Here is a 21,215-nt window from a genome sequence, read left to right on the forward strand (position 1 = left end):
CCGCCTCTTCCCCGAGCATGACTGGACCAGTCACTCCATTCCTGGAGGGTCGAGCTACTGCCCATTGTCCCACTAAAGCATCATCCGGAGCCTATCTACCAGGCAGAGCTTGAGGGGGTGCTCTCCCCAAAGGCTCTCTCAGCCTCAGGTTGCCTCAAAGAGAGTTCCTAGGAGGGCTCTGGCCCCCTTGTGCTCAGGACTCAGAACAGCCCTGAGTGCTGCCCCCTGGGCTGTGTGCAGGGACACAGGGCCTGGAGGTCACACTCATCCTGGCTTGTTCCTCTCTCAGCCAAAGAGATACTCTTCTAGCTCTGGCTGGGAACCAAACATACTGCTCTGCTACCAACATCAGAACCACAAATTCTTGAACTCTAAAAACTTAGGAGAAAAATACCAAGGTGGCTTGGAAGGTAAAAGAAGGTCTAGAAAACATATGTGTCAGAATCTAAGTTTAATTTATATGGAGCTTGAAAGCACTTGGTGTGTTCTTCTAAGAACTCCTCAGAGTTCTGTGCACTTCCAGGCAGGGCAGAAGCATTGACGTGAGGATGAAGGTGTACAGCTGACAGGCCACTCAGGAAGCTGTGGTCACGCAAATACTTTCAGGTTCAAAAGGAAAATCGGTTATTCCCAGTAAGGACATTTTTCAGCTTGCAGGTGAAGGCCCAGGGGGGCGAAGGGCTAGGAGGAAAGGAAGAAGCTGGGGGCAGAGGGACTGATCCAAGGGGGCCACATGTTGGCAGAGGACCTCCTGGTGGTGAGATGGTGACAGGAATTGCTGAGAATGGCTGGGCACTCCTTACTCCAGCCTTAACCAAGCCATGGGGAGGTGTTACTGGGATGCAGTACCTTGATCCAGTGTCTTTCAGTAAAGCCTTAGGAGGAGGGAGAAGGGCAGCCTTCTGTAGCGGTGTGCTGGACGGGCCCTGGGCACTAAGAAGAGCCCCCTGCACACTTCCATGCTGAGATTTGGGCCTCTCTTGAGGATTCTCCAGAGAAGCTGGAGGAGCTTTAGGTACATCTGCCTCTAGTGGGGGGTAGGTGATTTCTCCTGTTACCTCGTTTACCCAGAAAAATGTATCGAGAGGTTTCTTCCCCTGTCCAAACAGATTCTTAGACATAGCTACAAAGGAAAAAATTGAGAAAACACAGATGCATCTTCAGTTGTCCACCAGGGTCAAAGGGAGCCACCTATGTCTGGGCTAGCACTAGATAGCCTGTGTCAGCATTCTGTCAGGGAGACAGATGCCTTCCCAGATGCTTCAGAACTCTTCCCAGGACCAGGAGCAAGCCTTGCTGGAGGTTCTAGATGAATTCTATTATCTTTTTAAAAAAACATCTTTTCAAATTTTTAAGTCTTAACCAAGTATACTGAGGAGTATACTTTAAATCCTGACATAGTTCAGAAATGTGGGTGTGTGTGTGTGTGCGTGTGTATGTGCGTGCATGTGTACAGTCAAGTACGTGTGTATGTGTGTATGTATGGATACTAGCAATTTCATAGAACTTGGATGGTTATGTATAACTGTCTTGATATTTTCTATGCAATTCAATTCTATATTTCTTACAAAAATGTTAGTTGCTACTCCTTAAACTCATTTTTTGAGAAATCAAAATTAATGAACTATAGTTTGAAAAACACTGTCTGATATTAAGAGGAGATTCTAAGTGTGAGAAAGATTCACCCACCATTGGTGGCCTGATGATGGTAGGCCAAATGGAAATCATGAGAAGGAAATAAATTCTGTCAACAAAATGAATGAGCCTGGAAGTGGACTTTCCCTCAGAGCCTCCAGATAGGGGCCAGGCTACACAGAACCTTGATGTGGATCTTATGAGAGAGTACCAAGCCACACTTACCAGACTCGGGATCTTCTGCTATGGGAGATAATAATAAATGGCTCTTGTTCCAAGTCGCTAGATTTGTGGTCATTTGTTACGACAGCAACAGGAACTCATATATCATGTGAACACTCTTCTAGGACCAATGGGAAAGATGGGCTGCAAAACTGAGGTGTCCTGAGCTCAGAGTAAGCCTACCTTTGGCATGGGCCTATTAGCCAGTCCCCCAGTCTGGCTATTAGCCAGTCCCTAATTTCTTTCTGTCAAGCTTGGTAGTTGCTTCTCCTTCTTTAGAATGGTCAATGACTGCCACCCCTGAGCAGTGTCAAGGTATATTACCTAGCATATCAACCAGGTCAACCATCTTTCAAGGTCCTAACACCTGCATCCTAGGAAACTGTGATTTGCCAATTGGCAGAAAGGATTTCCCCCACCCTCCCTTGGTGTCCACAAGGCCATGGATAAGTCAGAACATCCCACACTGACTCCCACAATAGTGGACTGAAATCTAGAGCCTGACCAGTAACTGTGGGACTAGAAAGGTATGAAGGATTTGAAGCTCACCTATGGAAAGGTGCTGGGGTGAAAGTGTCTGTGGAGGGAGCCTCAGAAAGGAGAAGGGGCATTAGAAGACTGGGGGCTCCTAGCAACCTGGTCTTTGTTGTGTGAAGTGTTTTCCACCCTATTCCAGCCTAGATTCCGCTGGGACCCCCGGCCTCATCGATGCAGCCACAAACATACACTTCACCCTCTGGAGCTCTGCTTTCCATAGTGTTCCATATCTCCAACCTAGAGGGCTCTCTGATAGCCCGCATTCTCCTATCCACTGCTCCTGACTTCTGTCCGGCCTATTGCATAGCTTCACAGCATAGTCCATTTTTTCTAGAACATAAACTTATAGACAAGGGGGATGTCCTTCTCTGGCTGAGTTAGTTCATTTTCAGCACAGTGGACACCAGGGGTCCTTGGGTTAGGAATTTCTCATAGATCCACTATCTTCAGCTGGCTTTGGCTCATCCTAGACCTCGCATCCTCTCCATGGCCTCATCTCCCTAAGAACAGACCTTAGAATAGACCTAAGAATAGACTTGTGTTGCCATCTGCTGAGATTCTGCTTCAGCCCAGACCCACCTTGAATTTTCACCAAGCAGCCACTGACTTGAGGTTACCGCGACCTGGGGCTACTCCAACCTGGAGCCAACCCAACCTGGGGACACACAGACCTGGGGCCACCCTGAGGACACACCAACCTGGGGCTGCCCTTGACATGGGGCTACCCCACTTGGTGGGTTGAAAAGCTACTGGGTGTCTCAGGGTGCTGATCCATCATGCTGATAGGAGATGGAGTGGCTGTCCTGTTAAATGGGCCCAGGTCAACCCACAGGCTTTTCTCCTTTCCCCCTCTGCCTGGGGCCACTCTCCAATGTAGGGCAGTTCATAAGCACTGCTGAAACTGATCTCCCTTGCCTTTGAAGATGTAGACAAAAACAGATAGGGAGATAAACCATAAGACACTCTTAACTATAGGAAACAGACTGCGGTTTGCTGGAGGGGAGGTGGTCAGGAGGATGGGGATTAAAGAGGGCACTTGTTGGGATGAGCACTGGGTGTTATATGCAACTGATGAATCACTAAATTCTACCTCTGAAACTAATAATAAACTATATGCTAATTAAATTGAACTCAATTTTTTAAAAATCTTGGGGAAAAAACAGATTATTGACTGTTCAATAATCTGCTTTAATTGGTATGAGGATTCCAAACACAATTTAAACTCAAAAATTGCCTCCCTAAAATATTTTTTTAGCTAAAACTAATGTAAAATATGAGATTCTTCTCCCTCATCAGCATCTTTAGAAAGTATCAGATTAGCTTCTGATATTGACATATCCAATGCTCTTTCCACAGTTTGTTAAAGGCTTTCAACCAGAAATCATAGATATGTTAGGTAGATAAAAATGTTGACTGGAAAATCATTTGATTGTATAAACATATAGTCAATATTTGGCCATATATTTTAAGGAGACTTTAGATACCAAAAACCAGAAATCTCATGAGGAATTTATTTGTTTCATGTAGGAGGCATCAATTTCTTCCTTTATTAATAAATGCTGGTATTAAAAATCTTGACTTGAGGGGCGCCTGGGTGGCTCAGTGGGTTAAAGCCTCTGCTTTCGGCTCAGGTCATGATCCCAGGGTCCTGGGATCAAGCCCTACATCGGGCTCTCTGCTCAGCAGGGAGCCTGCTTCCTCCTCTCTCTCTGCCTCTCTGCCTACTTGTGATCTCTGTCTGTCAAGTAAATAAATAAAATCTTTAAAAAAAAAAAAAGAAATTTATTTAAAAAAAAATCTTGAACTGTCAAGGACACCAAGTTATGTCAAAATCTAATATATGACACTCTCTTTGGTATGTGTGCACATCTCAACTATTTGCTCTTCTTACAAAGAAGAGTGGTAAGATGTCTAAGGCCAATTTTCTCTTCTTTTTTGTATCCCACTTTTTCCTTCCCTTGGAAACTTCAAAGATTTTCTTTATTCATCAAAAAAATGTATTAATTTACTACACAAATACTTTAGGACTATTTACTTCAGATAAAGCCAAAATTGTTTACATAAGAAAAAGAAAAACATTATTAAACTATGTTTCTTTTTATGGACTCTAGGAAGTATATTTAGGAGCTTGCAGGGAGGAGGAGTTAAGATGGCAGAGGAGTAGGGGGACTCTAAGCTTGCCTCATCTTTCAAACACAGCTTGATAAATATCGAATCATTCTGAACACCCGAGAAATTGATCTGAGGACTGAGAGAGCACACTGCACATCTAGAGCCAGAAAAACTGACACATCATAGAAGGTAGTTGCTGCAGAGAGTTGCTTTGGGGCAGAAAAGAACTGCAGGTGCTGTGGAGGTGAGGGAGCCCTGATCAGGGGGAGAGGAACGAGCGAGTGAGCAAGAGAGAAAGCATGAGCAGGGGATTGCACAAGAAAACTCTTCTCCTTGAAGAAGACACAAAAAGATGGAAGACCATTCCATGCTCTTGGATCAGAAGAATAAACATTGTTAAAATGTCTATACTGCCTAGAGCAATCTATACTTTTAATGCCATTCCGATCAAAATTCCACGGGTATGTTTCAAAGAGCTGGAGCGAATAATCCAAAAATTTGTATGGAATCAGAAGAGACCCCAAATCGCTAAGGAAATGTTGAAAAACAAAAAGAAAACTGGGGGCATCACATTACCTGATTTCAAGCTTTACTACAAAGTTGTGATCACCAAGACAGCATGGTACTGTCATAAAAACAGACACATAGACCAGTGGAACAGAGTAGAGAGCCCAGATATGGACCCTCAACTCTATTGTCAATTAATCTTCAACAAAACAGGAAAAATATACAGTGGAAAAAAGACAGTCTCTTCAAGAAATGGTGCTGGGAAAACTGGACAGCTATATGTAGAAGAATGAAATTCGACCATTCTCTTACACCGTACGCAAAGATAAACTCAAAATGGGTAAAAGACCTCAACATGAGACAGGAATCCATCAGAATCCTAGAGGAGAACATAGGCAGTAACCTCTTCGATATCTGCCACAGTAACTTCTTTCAAGATATGTCTCCAAAGGCAAAGGAAACAAAAGCGAAAATGAACTTTTGGGACTTCATCAAAATCAAAAGCTTCTTCTGCACAGCAAAGGAAACAGTCAAGAAAACAAAGAGGCAACCCACGGAATGGGAGAAGATATTTGCAAATGACAGTACAGACAAAAGGTTGATATCCAGGATCTATAATGAACTCCTGAAACTCAACACACACAAAACAGACAATCATGTAAAAAAATGGGCAGAAGATATGAGCAGACACTTCTCCAATGAAGACATACAAATGGCTATCAGACACATGAAAAAATGTTCATCATCACTAGCCCTCAGGGAGATTCAAATTAAAACCACATTGAGATACCACCTTACACCAGTTAGAATGGCCCAAATTAGCAAGACAGGAAACAACATGTGTTGGAGAGGATGTGGAGAAAGGGGAACCCTCTTCCACTGTTGGTGGGAATGCAAGTTGGTGCAGCCTCTTTGGAGAACAGTGTGGAGATTCCTCAAGAAATTAAAAGTAGAGCTTCCCTATGACCCTGCCATTGCACTACTGGGTATTTACCCCAAAGATACAAATGCAGTGACAGGAAGGGCCATCTGTACCTTCAATGTTCATAGCAGCAATGTCCACAGTTGCCAAACTGTGGAAACAACCAAGATGCCCTTCAATGGACAAATGGATAAGGAAGATGTAGTCCATATACACTATGGAGTATTATGCCTCCATCAGAAAGGATGAATACCCAACTTTTGTAGCAACATGGACGGGACTGGAAGAGATTATGCTCAGTGAAATAAGTCAAGCAGAGAGAGTCAGTTATCATATGGTTTCACTTATTTGTGGAGCATAACAAAAAGCATGGAGGACAAGGGAGATAGAGAGGAGAAGGGAGTTGAGGGAAATTGGAAGGGGAAGTGAACCATGAGAGACTATGGGCTCTGAAAAACAATCTGAGGTTTTTGAAGGGGCGGGGGTGTGAGAGGTTGGGGTACCAGGTGGTGGGTATTATAGAGGGCTCGGATTGCATGGAGCACTGGGTGTGGTGAAAAAAAAAAAAAAGAAAGAAAGAAAAGGGACAGTCTCTTCAATAAATGGTGCTGGGAAAATTGGACAGCCACATACAGAAGTAATGAAAATACGCCATTTTCTTACACCATTCACAAAGATAAACTCAAAAAGGATGAAAGACCTCAATGTGACGGAAATCCATCAAAATCCTAGAGGAGAACACAGGCAGGAACCTCTTCAACCTTGGCCACAGCAACTTCTTGCAAGACATATCTCTAATGGCAAGGGAAACAAAAGCAAAAATGAACCATTGGGACTTCATCAAGATAAAAAGATTTTGCACAGTGAAGTCCCTGGCAACTCCAGGTTTCAGTCTGGGGGGCTGCCCTGAAGTCCTTTCCCCACCACTACTGGTCTGCGAGTCTGTGCCTGGCCCCAGCCCAGGAGGCTTTTGCAATCTGGCGCTACAAGATCCCTGGGGCACAGGATCCCAGAGGCTCCCTCCCCCTTCCACTTATCTTCCACTTATCTTCTGATATCTGTCCATAGAATTACCGCTCCCCGCTTCATACCTTGAAACCAACCACTGGAGACATTCTGCTGGTATAGATCCTGATATATCTTCTTATATCTCAGGCTGATTTTGTGGGTGTTGAGTGGTCTGGTTGATATCTAGCTCAGTTCAGGCAACTGCTGAAATAGGGTCCCTTACTCCTCCACCATCTTGCCCCCCTCTGCCATAAAATAAGTTTTAAAAGATGACCAGATCCATCTTATGCAAAAAATGGCAGGTGGAAAGTTATCCTAGGGTTGAAGCCTCATGTTGTGTTAGTGAAACACTTGAGGACAGGAAAACACCAATTCTTATTAGATACTGGATTACTCTAGTACCACTGACCACAGTTTATCAATCGTTATATTGTTCTACAAGTTACCTATTTAATTAGAATTACGGTAGTCTTACCTAACATAGCTCCTCCCAATCACAATGCAGTCACCATGACTGCTTTCAGGACTCCAACCAGACTTCCTTCTTATGTGCTGGTTTCTTTTTAACATAATGTTTCTTTTTTAACATGTAAAAAACATGTTTCTCTCTCTCTCTTTTTAAGATTTTATTTATTTTGACAAAGAGAGCACCAGTAGGCAGAGAGGGAGGCAGAGAGAGAAAGAGGGAAGCAGGCCCCCCGCTGAACAGAGAGCCTGATGCGGGGCTCAGTCCCAGGACCCTGAGATTATGATCTAAGCCAAAGATAGAGGCTTAACCCACTGAGCTACCCAGGTGCTCCTTTTTTTTTTCAACCATATGTTCACAGTAGAATATACCAATATACCTTGGTAGTATAAGCTTTTCAGCTGAGTATCTTATTATCAAATCTTATATGTCTATAGAGTAATTGTTTTAATTGTAAATAGACCAAAAGGATGAAAAATTTATGGATTTTCCCCAAAACTTTATTGTTTCCATATGAATAAGATTCATGAGTATAACTAGTATGTGAAATGTTTCCATGAATCTGAAAGTACACTTCTCTTGGGTTGCTAACTTCAATATTAGTATTGGTTTAAGTACAGAAGTCTCTTTAGACTTCTTACCAAGAAAGAATCTTACCAAGGAAGAATCTTCTATGGCCATTTTAAGTAAACCTTGATGATGTGTCTGAGGGCAGTTTTGGTTTTGTTTGTTTGCTTTAGATTTTATTTATTAGAGAGAGAGCAGCAGGCACAAGGAGAAGCAGACACCTGGATGAGCAGGGAGCCCAATGCAGGACCCAGGACCCTGTTATCATGAACTGAACCAAAGGCAGACATTCAACCAACTGAGCCACCCAGGTGTCCTAAGGGCAATTTGTTTTGTTCTCATTCAAACCTGAAGTCACAAAAGAAAACATATGTAGTTAAACCAATTTTCTCTACTTCTACCCAATATTATTTATTAGATTCTTAGATCCTCACCAGTTATAACTATCTGTTGAAACGACTTTAGCATCCTATGAAACTTAATCAGCAGATGCACACATTCTTGCCTCACCTAGCTTAGATAGATTTCATAGTTAAGAGGCTTGAACTAATGTGCCCACAGATCAAATGGGCAACAAAGACAAATGGCCCAACTATGGGATGTAAATGGAGGCAACCTTTCCTTTTTCATTAAAAAGGATTGATTCATTTAGAATTCAGGGCTATAGGAGTCTACTACCTGCTCTTGCCTATGCTCTGTTGGGGTTTTATCACCTAAATCCCTGCTCCATTGGAGGCAAATCAGATGTCTGTGCTGTTTTAATTTTTTAAAATCATAACTTTATTTTGTCAAACTTATTAAATGTACTTATTAAATAATGTATTTATTCTTGTTGTAAAATAAATGTTCTTAAGCAGAAATACCTTTAAACACATTCTGGGGGCTTTTAGGTTTCAATTCAATATAATAAGATGAGTAAGGTCAAACACCTAATTATTACGAGGTCCATAGGTAAAATCAACTGCTTATGACATAATTTATATTGCAGCTGTCCTAATGTACCATACATATTTTTAAAAGTTTTATTAATTTAAGTAATCTCTATAGCCAATGTAGGGCTTGGACTTGACCTTGAGATCAACTGTAACATGCTCTTCCAACTGAGCCAGCCAGGCACTCCTACACATAATTTCTTTGACAGATATTCTTGGTCTCAAAGTTTTAAGTCAAGCATCCTAGGAATTTTTAAGATAACTTGGGAAAGCTGTGCCAGTTACTATTGTCTCTGCTTCAAACTCACTCTTCTATAGATGCTTTGAGATGATGGGGTTGGAACTCTTGTGATTCACATTTCTATTTTGCCAGCTATTTCCCTATTAGGTTCTGGCATCAAGAAATGTTAAGAGGGAAGCTGCAGTGTTGAAGAATTGTAATTACTTTGTCAGTTTGGCTGAGTGACAGGGTGCCCAGATATTTGGTCAAATGAGTGTTTCTGTGAGGGTGTTTTTGGATAAGATTAACATTTAAGTTAATGGGTTTTGAGTAAAGAAAATACTCTCCACTATGTGGGTGGGCCTCATTAAATCAGTTGAAGGCCTACATATAACAAAAAGACTGGCCTCCCCCTGGTGAGAAAGAATTCTTCAGCGGCCTTTAGACTTCATCTGTGATACTGACTCTTCCTGGTTCTACAACAGCCAGCCTTCAACCCGGGACAGGAATATTAGCTCTCCTGGGTCTCCAGTTTGTGGTCCATCCTGCAGATTTTTTTGACTTGCCAGCCTCTGGAATCACACAAGACAATTCCATATATCTCTTTCTGGATGTATACACACATTCAATTTATTCTGTTCCTCTGGAGAACCCTAATACAAGGAGGAAGAGAGTGCCCAGATACAGAGAATGTATGTATGTGGGCACTGGTTCCTGTTTCCAAAGCTGCTTCACTCCAGCAGTAGTGGCAATTCCCTTTGGTAGCAGCAACTGGGTCCAGCTTGCAGTTCTGTCACCACAGGGCCTTCCTTCCAATTCAGACCAACTCCAGGCCAGCAGTGCTCTCCTCCTTTTAGGTCTGAGTTCAGCTCTACAGGTGCTCTCTTCTAACATTCTACCTTTTAACAATTCTTCTGTTACTACTTTGTAGCTTTTCTGTGGAGGTGGGATCAATACTGTACCATCACCCCAAACTGATTCAAATGTCAAGACAGATGACAACACACACATCAAGGGGTCTGTCGGACTCCGGTAGGTTTTGCGGGCCGACAGGCACGAGGAGAGTGTCCGGGCCAGCCGGTAGCTCCCCTTGGGGCTGAGCGGGATGGCGAGTGTCGAGAGTCCAGGCGCATTAACGAACCACACCAGACTCGGGGGATCTGTCGAAGCAGGATCTCACTTTATTGAGCGGGGTTGCAGCTTATATTGGGTAGGGGATGGGAAATGAGGTCAGCGGGGAGAGAGCCTATGGGGTTTGGTTACGTAGTCAGTAACTGGGTAGGGTGTGTTGGGCGAGAGGAGGAAATATCAGAGATATGCGAAACCGAAACCGCCACGGTGGCGCCAATACTGCCACGGTGGCGCCTTTTCTAGCCGGAAGAGAAGGCAGGCCAGCGCCATCTTTGCTGTGCCCAACAGGGGTCATGAAAATTCTATTATTCACATAATGTGGCTCTCTGCAAAGAGCAAGACAGGCACCCAAGCCAGTCAGTTTGCACTGATTACAAGGTGGGGCCAATGGCTCTGATTTTTATCGTGCTAAGAGGTGTGGGTTTCCAGGATAATGGAAAAAGCCAGGGTTTACATAAATCTCACCTCAAGTGCTGAGTGGGTACCTGGGCTTTCTTATCAGCTTGCCCAGGGTGAGGGTTTGAAAGCTGTTAGTGGTCAAACATAAAAAATGGGGTCAGACTCCATTAAGGTTCTCCCAGTCTTGGGACGGCACCAAGTCTCAAGTCACTGCCTCTGTGATAAACTAGAACTTCCTTCTTACCTTTTTAGTTACTTAGATATACCTATTAAACAATTCTGAGTTCTTTTTCTTAAAGTAACTGGTATGTTTTCTGGCTCCTGACTATAACCTGGGTGATACAAGTCCTCTTTGCTATTCTACAGGGTTAGCATTAGATTACTAGATGTGCCAGTTGAGCATATAAACATTTATTCATCTTCCTCCAGTTACCTAATAAAATGGAATGACTAAACTTCTCCATCCACAGGATCCTATTTCTTAAACTTCCTCCACCCCCCATTTCTTAAACTTTTGAGTCTAGAGCTTCTGGCTTCACTTGCTATTTTAGGCAAAAATGTTAAAATAGAGCTCATAATTTCCTATAAAATCTGTCTTGGACATCATGTGTCAATACACAGAGAATATCCTCAATCTTTCAAAAAGGATGCATGATATTCCATCAAAGATGCACCAGAACTGTTCAACCATTCCTTTACTAGTAGCCATTTTGTGTTGCTACTCATTTTTGTAGGTGAGAAAACTAAAGCCTTAAGAGATTAAAAGACTTACTCTGTAACATTATATAAATGGCAGAACTAGGATATCTATAAAAATCATAAGATGCCACAGTCCATGCTTAAAAACACTTTATTTTTAACTATTTTAAGCAGTTAAAAAAACACCCATACACCACACTAACCTGTTAAGCAACATGTGACCCATCTACATCAATTTTCAAAATGAAAACACAACTGCAGCTTCCATCTCCCCTCCCTTACTCTATCAGCAGCTCCTGCCGTGAGAAGACAGAACATGACTTTCACATGACATTCCAATACATGATTTTATACTCTTCATCATATAATTTGAATCCACAGGAATATATTATTGTGCAAAAACAGTAACAACATTGTTTACTATATGACAACAATGCCTACATGCCAGCTGCTAATCAAAATACCTTATTACATGCATTAATTAATCATTCACCCACCCCCAATTATCTTGTGAGGTGGGCAACTACTATTCCATTTCATTAAAAAAGTGAAACACAAATTAAGTTTAAATAAGGTGCCCACAGATACACAGTATGTTTTACATAAATTGTATATTGTACATAACTTCTGCAACTTTCTCAGCATTTTTGATGTATCTATATTGAATGAAGTAACTTCAGCTCTTTCATAGTCACTTCCCAAAGTACCAAAAACAACCTTTTTTCTGTTGATGGACATTTAGGCTTTGCCCAATATTACTACCTAAACAATACTGCAATGAATGGTATAACAATGAACAATTTTATACAAATGTCCCTCCCTACATGAAATTCTTCTAGGGTTTATCCAGGAATAGAACTGTTGGTGGTATGCACATCATAAGATTTTGCAGACTGCCTGGCACAGGAGCTATTACAATTTCCACTCCCACAGCAGTGAGTTCCCACTCTTCTACATACGAACCCATGCTAGGGCTCGTAAAACTTGTCATCTTGAGAAGTATGAGAAGAATTTCCTGTGCTTTCTTCTCCATACATGTCTTTGTGTGGGGTGTCTATCAGCGAGGCAAGGGTCAACCACATTGAACAACTGATTCAAAGACATTCCAATATCTACTCCTCTCTGGGAGTCCGAGCACTCTGGCTCTCCTCAGCCCCAACTTCGGTTCTTTCTAGGCAGCAAAAGAAAGCAAGGCAGGGTTCAAAAAAGCCTACATGTTTTCCAGGCCAGAATGGACAAGAACTGGTGGCTGACACTGTCAGTAATTATCACCTGGAGCCACATGGCATAGAACCACCTACCACTGGTGCTAACCAGTGCACCTGTGGGTGACCTTCAGTCAACACTGTACTCAGGGCCCCTTCAAAACACTCCAGATCCTGACTAAGCTGAACTAAATTCAGTTCCATATTCCTTAACAGAAGTAATTTTGTACAAAGTCTTTGTATGGCAGGCAGGTAAATAAGCACCCAACCCGGCCTCCAGAGTGTCCTGTCTGGCTGTAGTAGTAGGTCTAACTCTTGGAAACTTGGACAACATGTAGCAGAGTAAGAAACAGGCACCAAGAGAAGTGGGGCCAGGGAGAGCGCTTACATAGACAAGGGTAAGGGATGACAAAGGTTAGCCTTGATGGATGAGGACCTTGGCTAGCATGGATATGGCCTATACTCGTGGTGAAAGGAGACAGAACAAGTCAGGCCAGTCCAGGGGTGTTCAGAGGTGGGCAATTAAGTTAAATCCAACACTGACTGCACCAAAATTGTTGAGTGGTTAGCTGCAAGTAGTTACTCTTCTTCTTTTAGCTAATCTGTATTTACTAATATTTCTATAATAACCATATATTACTGATATAATTAAAATTATTTAAAAATTTAGGTTATAAAACAGACTCCATCAATATAATCCCCAAATATTAAAGGCTTACCTCAGTATAGAGGGATTTGTTTTTACTTCTTTGTACACCTGAAAATTTGGTTTGAACGTTTAGAAGTGAGTATATCTCACTATAAAAATGGCTCTAGAACACCCCTATTGGGGCAGGAACTCTGTGAAGTGACAGTGGCACAAGGAGTTGGGGGGTGGTGAAAATATGGACAGAAAGGGGGTATCTCCTCATTTGTGGCACCAGATTTGAAGCTGAAGCCGAGTTGGAGCTGCAGCTCTGTGAAGGGCTCTGATTCTAGAGATCAGCTACCTAAGCCAGAGCCTTTGCACACCAAGCCCTCTTTCTACAATCCTAGGAATCAGGGAGCTTAATTACTCTAATTTTACATGCCAGAAAACAGATGCAGATGTTCAGCAACTTGTTCAAGACTATCCTGCCAAGAAAAGGCACACTGAGACTGGAACCCAGATCTTATAATTCCAAGGCCCTTCCCATGACCCTGGGCCCTCAGAACATGAGACTCTGACCCGTGTCCAGACACTTCCAGAGCCAGTTTTTGGCACTATACCAGTGATGGGACATTTGATTCCACACCATGGGCAGCTGCTGCTGTAATAAAAGGATGAAGAGCCAGGATTACCAAACCTTACTGAGTAGAAAGCCGAATGGGGGCCAGAACACAAACATATATATCTGATCCTTCTCCCTGCCCTCTATTCCATGTGACATCACCACATGGTGTCAAAAGTCTTCATTTTCAAATGCCCACAACCGACCAGACAGGATAAGATTACTTATACTCTACTGAAAGGACATTTTCCAGGTTGGTTTCTTCTCACTACAAGAAATGGTCTGCTCCACCAGTGTGCCCTGATTCAAAGCAGTAAAATGTAGTTTGAGATGGTCCTCTACTATCAAGTGAGATATTTATTCTTATATTCATGTGAGCTCTTCAATAATCAGAAGCAATTACTAGTTACACAAATTTTAGAAAAATCACTCCTTTACCTTTATGCCACTGAGCTATTTCTTTTTGTTTCAAGTCAAGTTGGCAAGTGAGATGGAGGTGCCTCCCCCACCAGGCCCCCTTTTCTCCAGAGGGCATCAGTTATGTGCACTGGTACGTTTGGGTTGAACCCAATGCCAGCACCGAATCCAATATGTGAAGAAAGCTACATAAGGTTAGAGGGTCCCAACAGTGTGCACAAGTTAGAAATGCAAGCAAGCACAATAATTAAACGTTTGTAACTGTTGAAAGCTGGAGGCCTTACAAAAATTCAGACTCTGTGAGGGAAGAGGAGAGTGTCCCTTTATTGCAAACCGAGAGCAGAGATAACTGCATAAAAATTTCTCAGCTATATAATTTCACTGAGTCCTTGGGTCTGTGGTTAACCTTATAAGTGTAATTCAGATTCAGACCCCATCACTCAACTCAAAACTGTCCAAAGGCTCCCTACCTCCCTTTGAGGAAGCTTTAGAGCTAGTGGGGACCCATGATACATGGCCTGGCCCACTACCTTGCTGGGGCTCTATCTTCTGCTGGCTCACTCCACTCCAGCCCAGGAGTGCCATCCTCCAAGGACACCAGACAAGATTCCACCTCCTGTGCCTGGATCTAGAGACCCAAAGGGTCCATGCCCTAACCTCCTTCAGGTATTTGCTCAAGTTTCGCTTTCTCAGTTGAAGTCCTCCCTAACCAGCCTACTTAAAATCGCAACCCACCTCCTAATCCAGCACTGCCTCTCACTCTTCTCTGATTAATTTTGTCTACAATATATATCACCATCTGAAGTACTATATAATTCATTTGTTTATTGTCTATAAAGATCCAAGAGGGCAGATCTTTTGTCTGTTCTGGTCACTGCTGGGTCTCTAGCACAACAGTGTCTGGCATATGGGAGGTGATCACATTTCTGTTGAACAGATGGCCCACTGTTGCCCATGCAGATTGTGGGGTGGAGACAGTAACAGGGCACTGGGAGAGCCCCATTCTCCCAGTGATTGAGTCTAACTCTGCTCTCCTCCATAAGCTGCTGAGACAACTCTATAACCGTGGCAGATATCCAAATTGAGATGAGGGACAAAGCTGAACTCTCAGGAAGCATTTGGGGGTGACCAGGAGTCCGTGGGCTGCTGCTGCTGCTACTTATTAGGTCAAACAGTAGATCTACTATCACAGGATTCAACTGGCCCCTTCCCACCAGCCACAGCCCATTACATCACAGATATTCTGTCAAACCACAAAGGGCAATGGTATCTGCTTTTAGACTTATTACCTGACTGGGGGCTCCAGGTCACTGGGCAAAGGCCACTTCTGGGGCTCGAGCCTCCAGAAGGGCTCCAAAGAACAGGTTGCTGTTCTTCCCCAGCATCACACTCCCCAGCAGGTAAGAAAGGGGATGCCCTGAGTTTCTGAATCCTCAGAATCTGCACCAGATTTGAAAATAGAAAGGGCTAGACCCTTTGTGAAGGTTTTCCCCATGCTTCCCATAATTAAGGGTTCTCCAGCAGGTGTGCTAGGAACCCATTCTCCCACTGTCAGACCCCAAGCTAATCTCTAATATGGTTTTTCATATGCCGAGCCAAATTTGAAGACCACCTGAAGGTCTTCCCACACTCTCTGCATTTGAAGGGCCTCTCTCGAGTATGAAATCTCTTGTGGCTAATGAGCTGTGAGCTTTTGTTAAAAGTTTTCCCACAGGTACTACACTTATGGCACTTTTTCCCAATGGGTATGTTCTGGAGTCCAGTGATCCTGGAGCTCTGGTCACAAGCTTCCTCAGAATCTTCAAGGGGCTTCTCCCCACTTGTTTTTAATTCCTGTAAACTCACCCCTGCATCCTGGCAGGAAGACAACCCAGCCAGGCTGCATTCAGACTGTGCCACTCTGGTGTGTTTTCTCTGATGAATGCAGAGGGTATGTCTTCCAATGAAATCCTTCCCACACCACTGACATTTAAAAGGTCTCTCTTTCGTGTGGATTCTCTGATGATTAACAAGGCGATGTTTCCTATCATAAGATTTCCCACACAGATTACATTTATAGCGCTTCTCTCCACTGTGTATCCCCTTATGATCTAAAAGACTTCTTTTACGTGTAAAAGTTTTTCCACATTCTTGGCACCAAAAAGGTTTCTCACCAGTGAGGATTTGTGGCTGCAGATTTGGCATGTTTCCACTTTCACGGTACTCATATTGTTTTTCCAAAGAGTGAATCCTTTGATGACGGGAGAGGTTAGAACTCCATCTGAAAGCTTTCCCACATTCTCTGCACTTATAAGGCTTCTCTCTGGTGTGAATTCTCTGATGGATGAGGAGGAATGAGTGATTACGGAAGGCTTTGCCACACTGGCTACATTTGTAGGCTTCCTCTGTGGTATGACTGCTCTGAGGAACTTGGAGAACTCTGTCCTGACTAAACGATGGCCCATCTTCAGGTTTTCTCTGAATGGCATGCTGCTTCTTATGAGCAATAAAGGCTGACCGATGGGTAAACTCTTTTTCACATTCACTACATCTGTATGGCTTCTCGCCTGTGTGAATTCTCTGATGATCAATGAGAGATTTCTTTCGAGTAAAAGTTTTCCCACACTGCTGACAGGGAAAAGCTTTCTCTGTAGCAGGGGCATTCTGGGGCTGACTGCAACTGGAGGTCTGTCTGAAGTCTTCTCTACATATATCTTGATCACAGAACTTTTCTTCCTGGTGCATTCTCATGTGACGAGTAAAGTTTGATCTCCACCTAAAGGTTTTCCGACATTTGGTACATTTATAAGGTTTCTCCTGAGTGTGGACCCTTTGATGTTCAACAACATATGATTTACAGTGGAAGGATTTCCTACACTGGCTGCAGTCAAAGGGTTTCTCCCCTCTTTGGTCTCTCAAATGATGATCAAATCCTGAGCCATAGGTGAGAGCTTCCTCATACTGATTAGACTCAAGAAATTTCTGCTTAGTATGGGTTTCCTGGTGTAGGCGGTAGGCAGACATGCGTCGGAAAGCCTTGTCACATAAACTACATTTATAAGGTTTCACTCCAGTGTGAATCTTTTCATGTCGCACACAGTTTGAGCTCCACCTGAAGGCTTTCCCACACACCCTGCATTTAAATGGTTTCTCTTGAGTGTGAAGTCTCTGATGACATGCAAGATGAGAGCTGTGACTGAAGGTCCTCCCACAGTCACTGCACTTATACGATGTCGCCACCATATGAAGATTCTGCCCATGTTGATGATGTGAACTAAGGCTGAAATCTTTCCCACATGCATCCTTCACATTTGCTTTTAGTCCAGCATGAATTCTCTGATGTAAGCTAAATCCACCAACTATGCGCCTGAGCCCTTTCCCATATTCCTTGTAGTCATAGTGGTATGAACTCCCTCTGAAGTGTCTGCCACAGCCATGTTTAAGGGATCGCTTTCTTCTGGGAACTCTCAAACATGTGCCGTGTTTTAAATTACAACTAGTACTTCTTCCTGATTCTTCAGATTCTTTTTCTCTCCTGTGACTGAAATTGGTCTCTTCTTTCTTAACTCTTACTTGTGTGGGGTTTCCATATTGTTCCTTTAGCCTGCTCTTCAGTTCAAAAGATTCTCTGAGTCCCATTCCCTCAGGAACACTCATCACCCAAGATTCTGATGGCATAGCTAAGGTTTCTCCTTCTTCCAGAGGTTCATGTTTTAAGAACTTGCTTGTTTTAATCTGCAGCTCACCTCCTGAAACAAAATAAAACACAAGACAATGTACTCTATTCTATACTTGGAACTGCAGAAAGCACCAAAGCACAGAAAAAAAAAGAAAAAGAAAAAAAAAGCCAAGTTCTTGGGTGGTGAAGCTTCTGCTTAACTGCCAATATCTTTATCAAACAGTCCAGGAAGGCAAAACATGGAAGAGTGTTCCAGATGATAGGGAAGGGAGGAGGAAAAGGAAGGTGGGCACAGTAGCTAAACATGCAGAAATCACATCCATTTGAAAAACAGCATTGATAAGTGTATGTTAAACAGTAATAAAGGGAAGAGGAATAATGGTAAGAGGATAAAAGGCTCCCAAGAACCCAGGGGAGGGGCTCCATGGAGGACTGGCTGAAGGAATTGGAAGTCAAACCTATCGCAGGGGCAACGAAGAGAAGCAGGAGTGCGATTAGGGTTCTTCAAAGAGCATGAAGGGATGAGCATGGGGTATGGGCCAAGGGCCAGAAGGAGTACAGCACAGGGTTGAGGAAGAGCATTACTGAATGGAAAAGAGTGCAACAATGAAGCCCTCCAGTGGGCAAGAACAGTTACTAAAATGGTTTCTGGGAAAGGGGTAGGGTCAGAAACAAACATCTAATAGGCCAGTCTGGAGAGGAGAAGCCCAGAAGCCCAGCACTCCTTAGCAACACTGTTAAGGATCTTCCTTCTAGCAAACAAAGAAGTTATGTTCCCTGTGACTTACTTGGTATAAAAGACCTTAAGAAAGAGAAGAATAGATGTGAGAGGAGTAAGATCCAGAGGTTCTCTGAAACTCACCTGCGGGGGCAACACCTGGATTCCCCTTAGGCTGAGCTCCCTGGACATTCAGACCCCATGGCTCCCTTGCCTCCAACCAGGAAATCAGAACAGGTTTGGTGAATGGTCCCACTGCAAAAAAGGAGGGGATGGGATGAGATGGAAGGGTGATAAATCATACAGAACTATTCTTCAGGACCCTCTCAGGACTGAGGTCCTGGCAAGGACAAGGGAAAGGCCAGGGAGGCTAGTGGGGGAAACCAGACAGGAGGCCTAGACAGCCATTTCCAACAGCTCTGAGCATGACAAAACAGGCTGAAAGAAGTCACAGGGAAAAGGATCACTAGGATTCTCTGGAGGTGGGAGCCACATGACACCTCAATCAGTTAAATCAACCAATACAATTTGGATGTCTAACTAGGAACTTGACACACATGATTTTTAATCATTGTAATAATCCAGCAAACAGGCATCATTATCACCATGTTTTAAGAAAGACTAGGTGATAAAGCCAGGGTGAAAGTTCAAGTCAGGTCCCTGTCTCGACACTGTAATAAAAAGTGAGAATGTAGAAGTAAAAATGGATAGAAGCATGGGGGTATTAATGCCTTACCCAGAGAAACCACATTCCTGTAATTCTCCAGCATCACATCTCTGTACAAATTCCTCTGAGCAGGGTCCAGCCATCCCCACTCATCCTGGGAGAAGGTAACCTCCACGTCCTTAAAAGTCACAGCTTCCTGAAAAACACAGTCCTATGACTGAGAGTCAGTCTACAGATCCTGGCTTTTAGGAGAGGGCAGTGGAAGGGAGCAGGCTCTGAGTGAGCAGAGGATTGATGTGGTAAGAGTGAAAGTGAGAGCATCACCCAGCAGAAGAGCTCTGAGTTCAAGGGGATAATCTGGTCTCTAGGACCTGGTCACATCCAGAGACACAGAAATTCAAGATAGGGGGAGCTTCACTGAGGCTCCATTAGGCAACAATGCTGGGATATCATGAAGGACCAAAGTTCTTATGACTCACCTGAGCCTGAGATGTCAATGGGTCTCCTGGGCACACCTCTCTCTGGGAAAGGGCAGGCACCTGGGGAACAGGAGGCTCTGAAGGAGAAGAAAGAACCATGAGAGAAGGTAGCCCAGTTCTTGGCACCCCACTGAGGAGGTCCATTCCTCCCCCACATAGAGGAATCCTAGGCCTAGGAGCAGGTATGGACTATTATTAAATACCCATTTCACATTTCCCCAGAGTCCACTGAGGGTTAGGGAATGAGGAGTAGGGGGTGCAATGGGAGGAGGAGCTAGTTAGACATGGGTTACAGCAGGGTAAAAAGGACACAGAGCTAAGCACCAACTGAAAGGGATTCTCATGAGAGGACAGATGGTGAAATGACAACACTACTTTGGGATTTGTGGCATACAGCTTGAGCTTGATGGCAAGTACCGGATTGGCCAGCCAGGAAGTCACACACTCCTATTTCATAGGGAGGCTCCAGGTGGTCCCCAAGAGTAGAGCCGCTCCTGAGAGGAGAAGCAGAGGGCCATATCTGTGAGGCTCGCAGGGCTCCTGTACCCATCCAACGTACATCTGGGCTCTGGGCAAGGGCTGGATCCTGGAGGGAAGAAAATGTTGTGAGAGGATCCCCATGGGAATCATAAAGCAAACTCAGAGGAGACCACATGGCCAATCATTAAGGGCAGGGATCCAGGAAAGGGCAAGACAGGCCCTTCATTACCTACAGCAGAGGAGAAAATCCAGGGAGGACCCCCTCACCCCTTAGTCTCCCTGGGCTCTAGTGTGGGCCATGAGGGAGACACGTGGAGCCAGATTCCAGCTACAACATAGGAAAGCACCCAGCAAGGCACTGCTGTTAGGCTTCAGGTGCTACAGTGACACATCCCCACTAGCCCCTCAGGCCCCACCCTGGTCTAGAACTTAGAAATCAGAGAGAAGAAATTTATCCCTGAGTTAAAATGATAATGGCTCCCCACAGAGATGCAGACAGATAACATCTACCAAGTATTAGGCAATGCTGTAGGTACTACTAACCAGTGACCCCCAAGAATTAGGACAGCTCCCAGTGTAAATCTGACTGAGATTAACACTGCCAGAGAGGCAATGCTACTTGTGAGAGTCAGCCATGGAATCACAGAAGAGAAAGTCTCAGGTACAAAAAATGGCAGTGACCATCCAGAGACCTAGAAAGAGGCAGTCTTTGCCCTGGGACTTCAAATGGTTCTAGTCTCTGAGGCAAGGCTATCCCTGATGTAGAAATGAGTACTGAAAGCTTACAGGGAAATAACTTTTAAGTTTTTTCTGGTCCCGTGACTGAAACTGGTCTCTTCTTTCTTAACTTTCTTAACACTGATTTGGATGATTAGCCTGGGGCCATGACACATGTGACACCAAGCTACAGACTAAAGATGATGAACCTGTTCCTCCCAAACCCTACCAAAAAGAGAATAAAGAAACATACAAAGATGGAAGCAG

General features: G+C 43.8%; 1 protein-coding gene across 7 annotated transcripts in view; it reads right to left on the reverse strand.

The window, feature by feature from the left end:
- Positions 1 to 11,490: 11,490 nt before the first annotated feature.
- The window catches only part of ZNF445 (zinc finger protein 445), a 39,766-nt gene continuing 30,041 nt past the window's right edge, over positions 11,491 to 21,215 (reverse strand). For 2 of the 7 annotated variants that reach the window (XM_059162295.1, XM_059162294.1), the window contains 5 exons: positions 20,127 to 20,337; positions 19,752 to 19,828; positions 19,342 to 19,483; positions 18,750 to 18,860; positions 11,491 to 17,957 (listed from right to left, as the gene is read on the reverse strand). In XM_059162295.1, the coding sequence (XP_059018278.1) occupies positions 15,793 to 17,957; positions 18,750 to 18,860; positions 19,342 to 19,483; positions 19,752 to 19,828; positions 20,127 to 20,337 (2,706 nt within the window). In that variant the 3' untranslated portion in view covers positions 11,491 to 15,792. The remainder of the gene's footprint in view (positions 17,958 to 18,749; positions 18,861 to 19,341; positions 19,484 to 19,751; positions 19,829 to 20,126; positions 20,338 to 21,215) is intronic. The other 5 variants (XM_059162297.1, XM_059162298.1, XM_059162299.1 and 2 more) reach the window with 5 other exon arrangements.

This window comes from Mustela lutreola, chromosome 2 (assembly GCF_030435805.1).
Source record: "Mustela lutreola isolate mMusLut2 chromosome 2, mMusLut2.pri, whole genome shotgun sequence".
Classification (NCBI taxonomy): Eukaryota; Metazoa; Chordata; class Mammalia; order Carnivora; family Mustelidae; genus Mustela; species Mustela lutreola.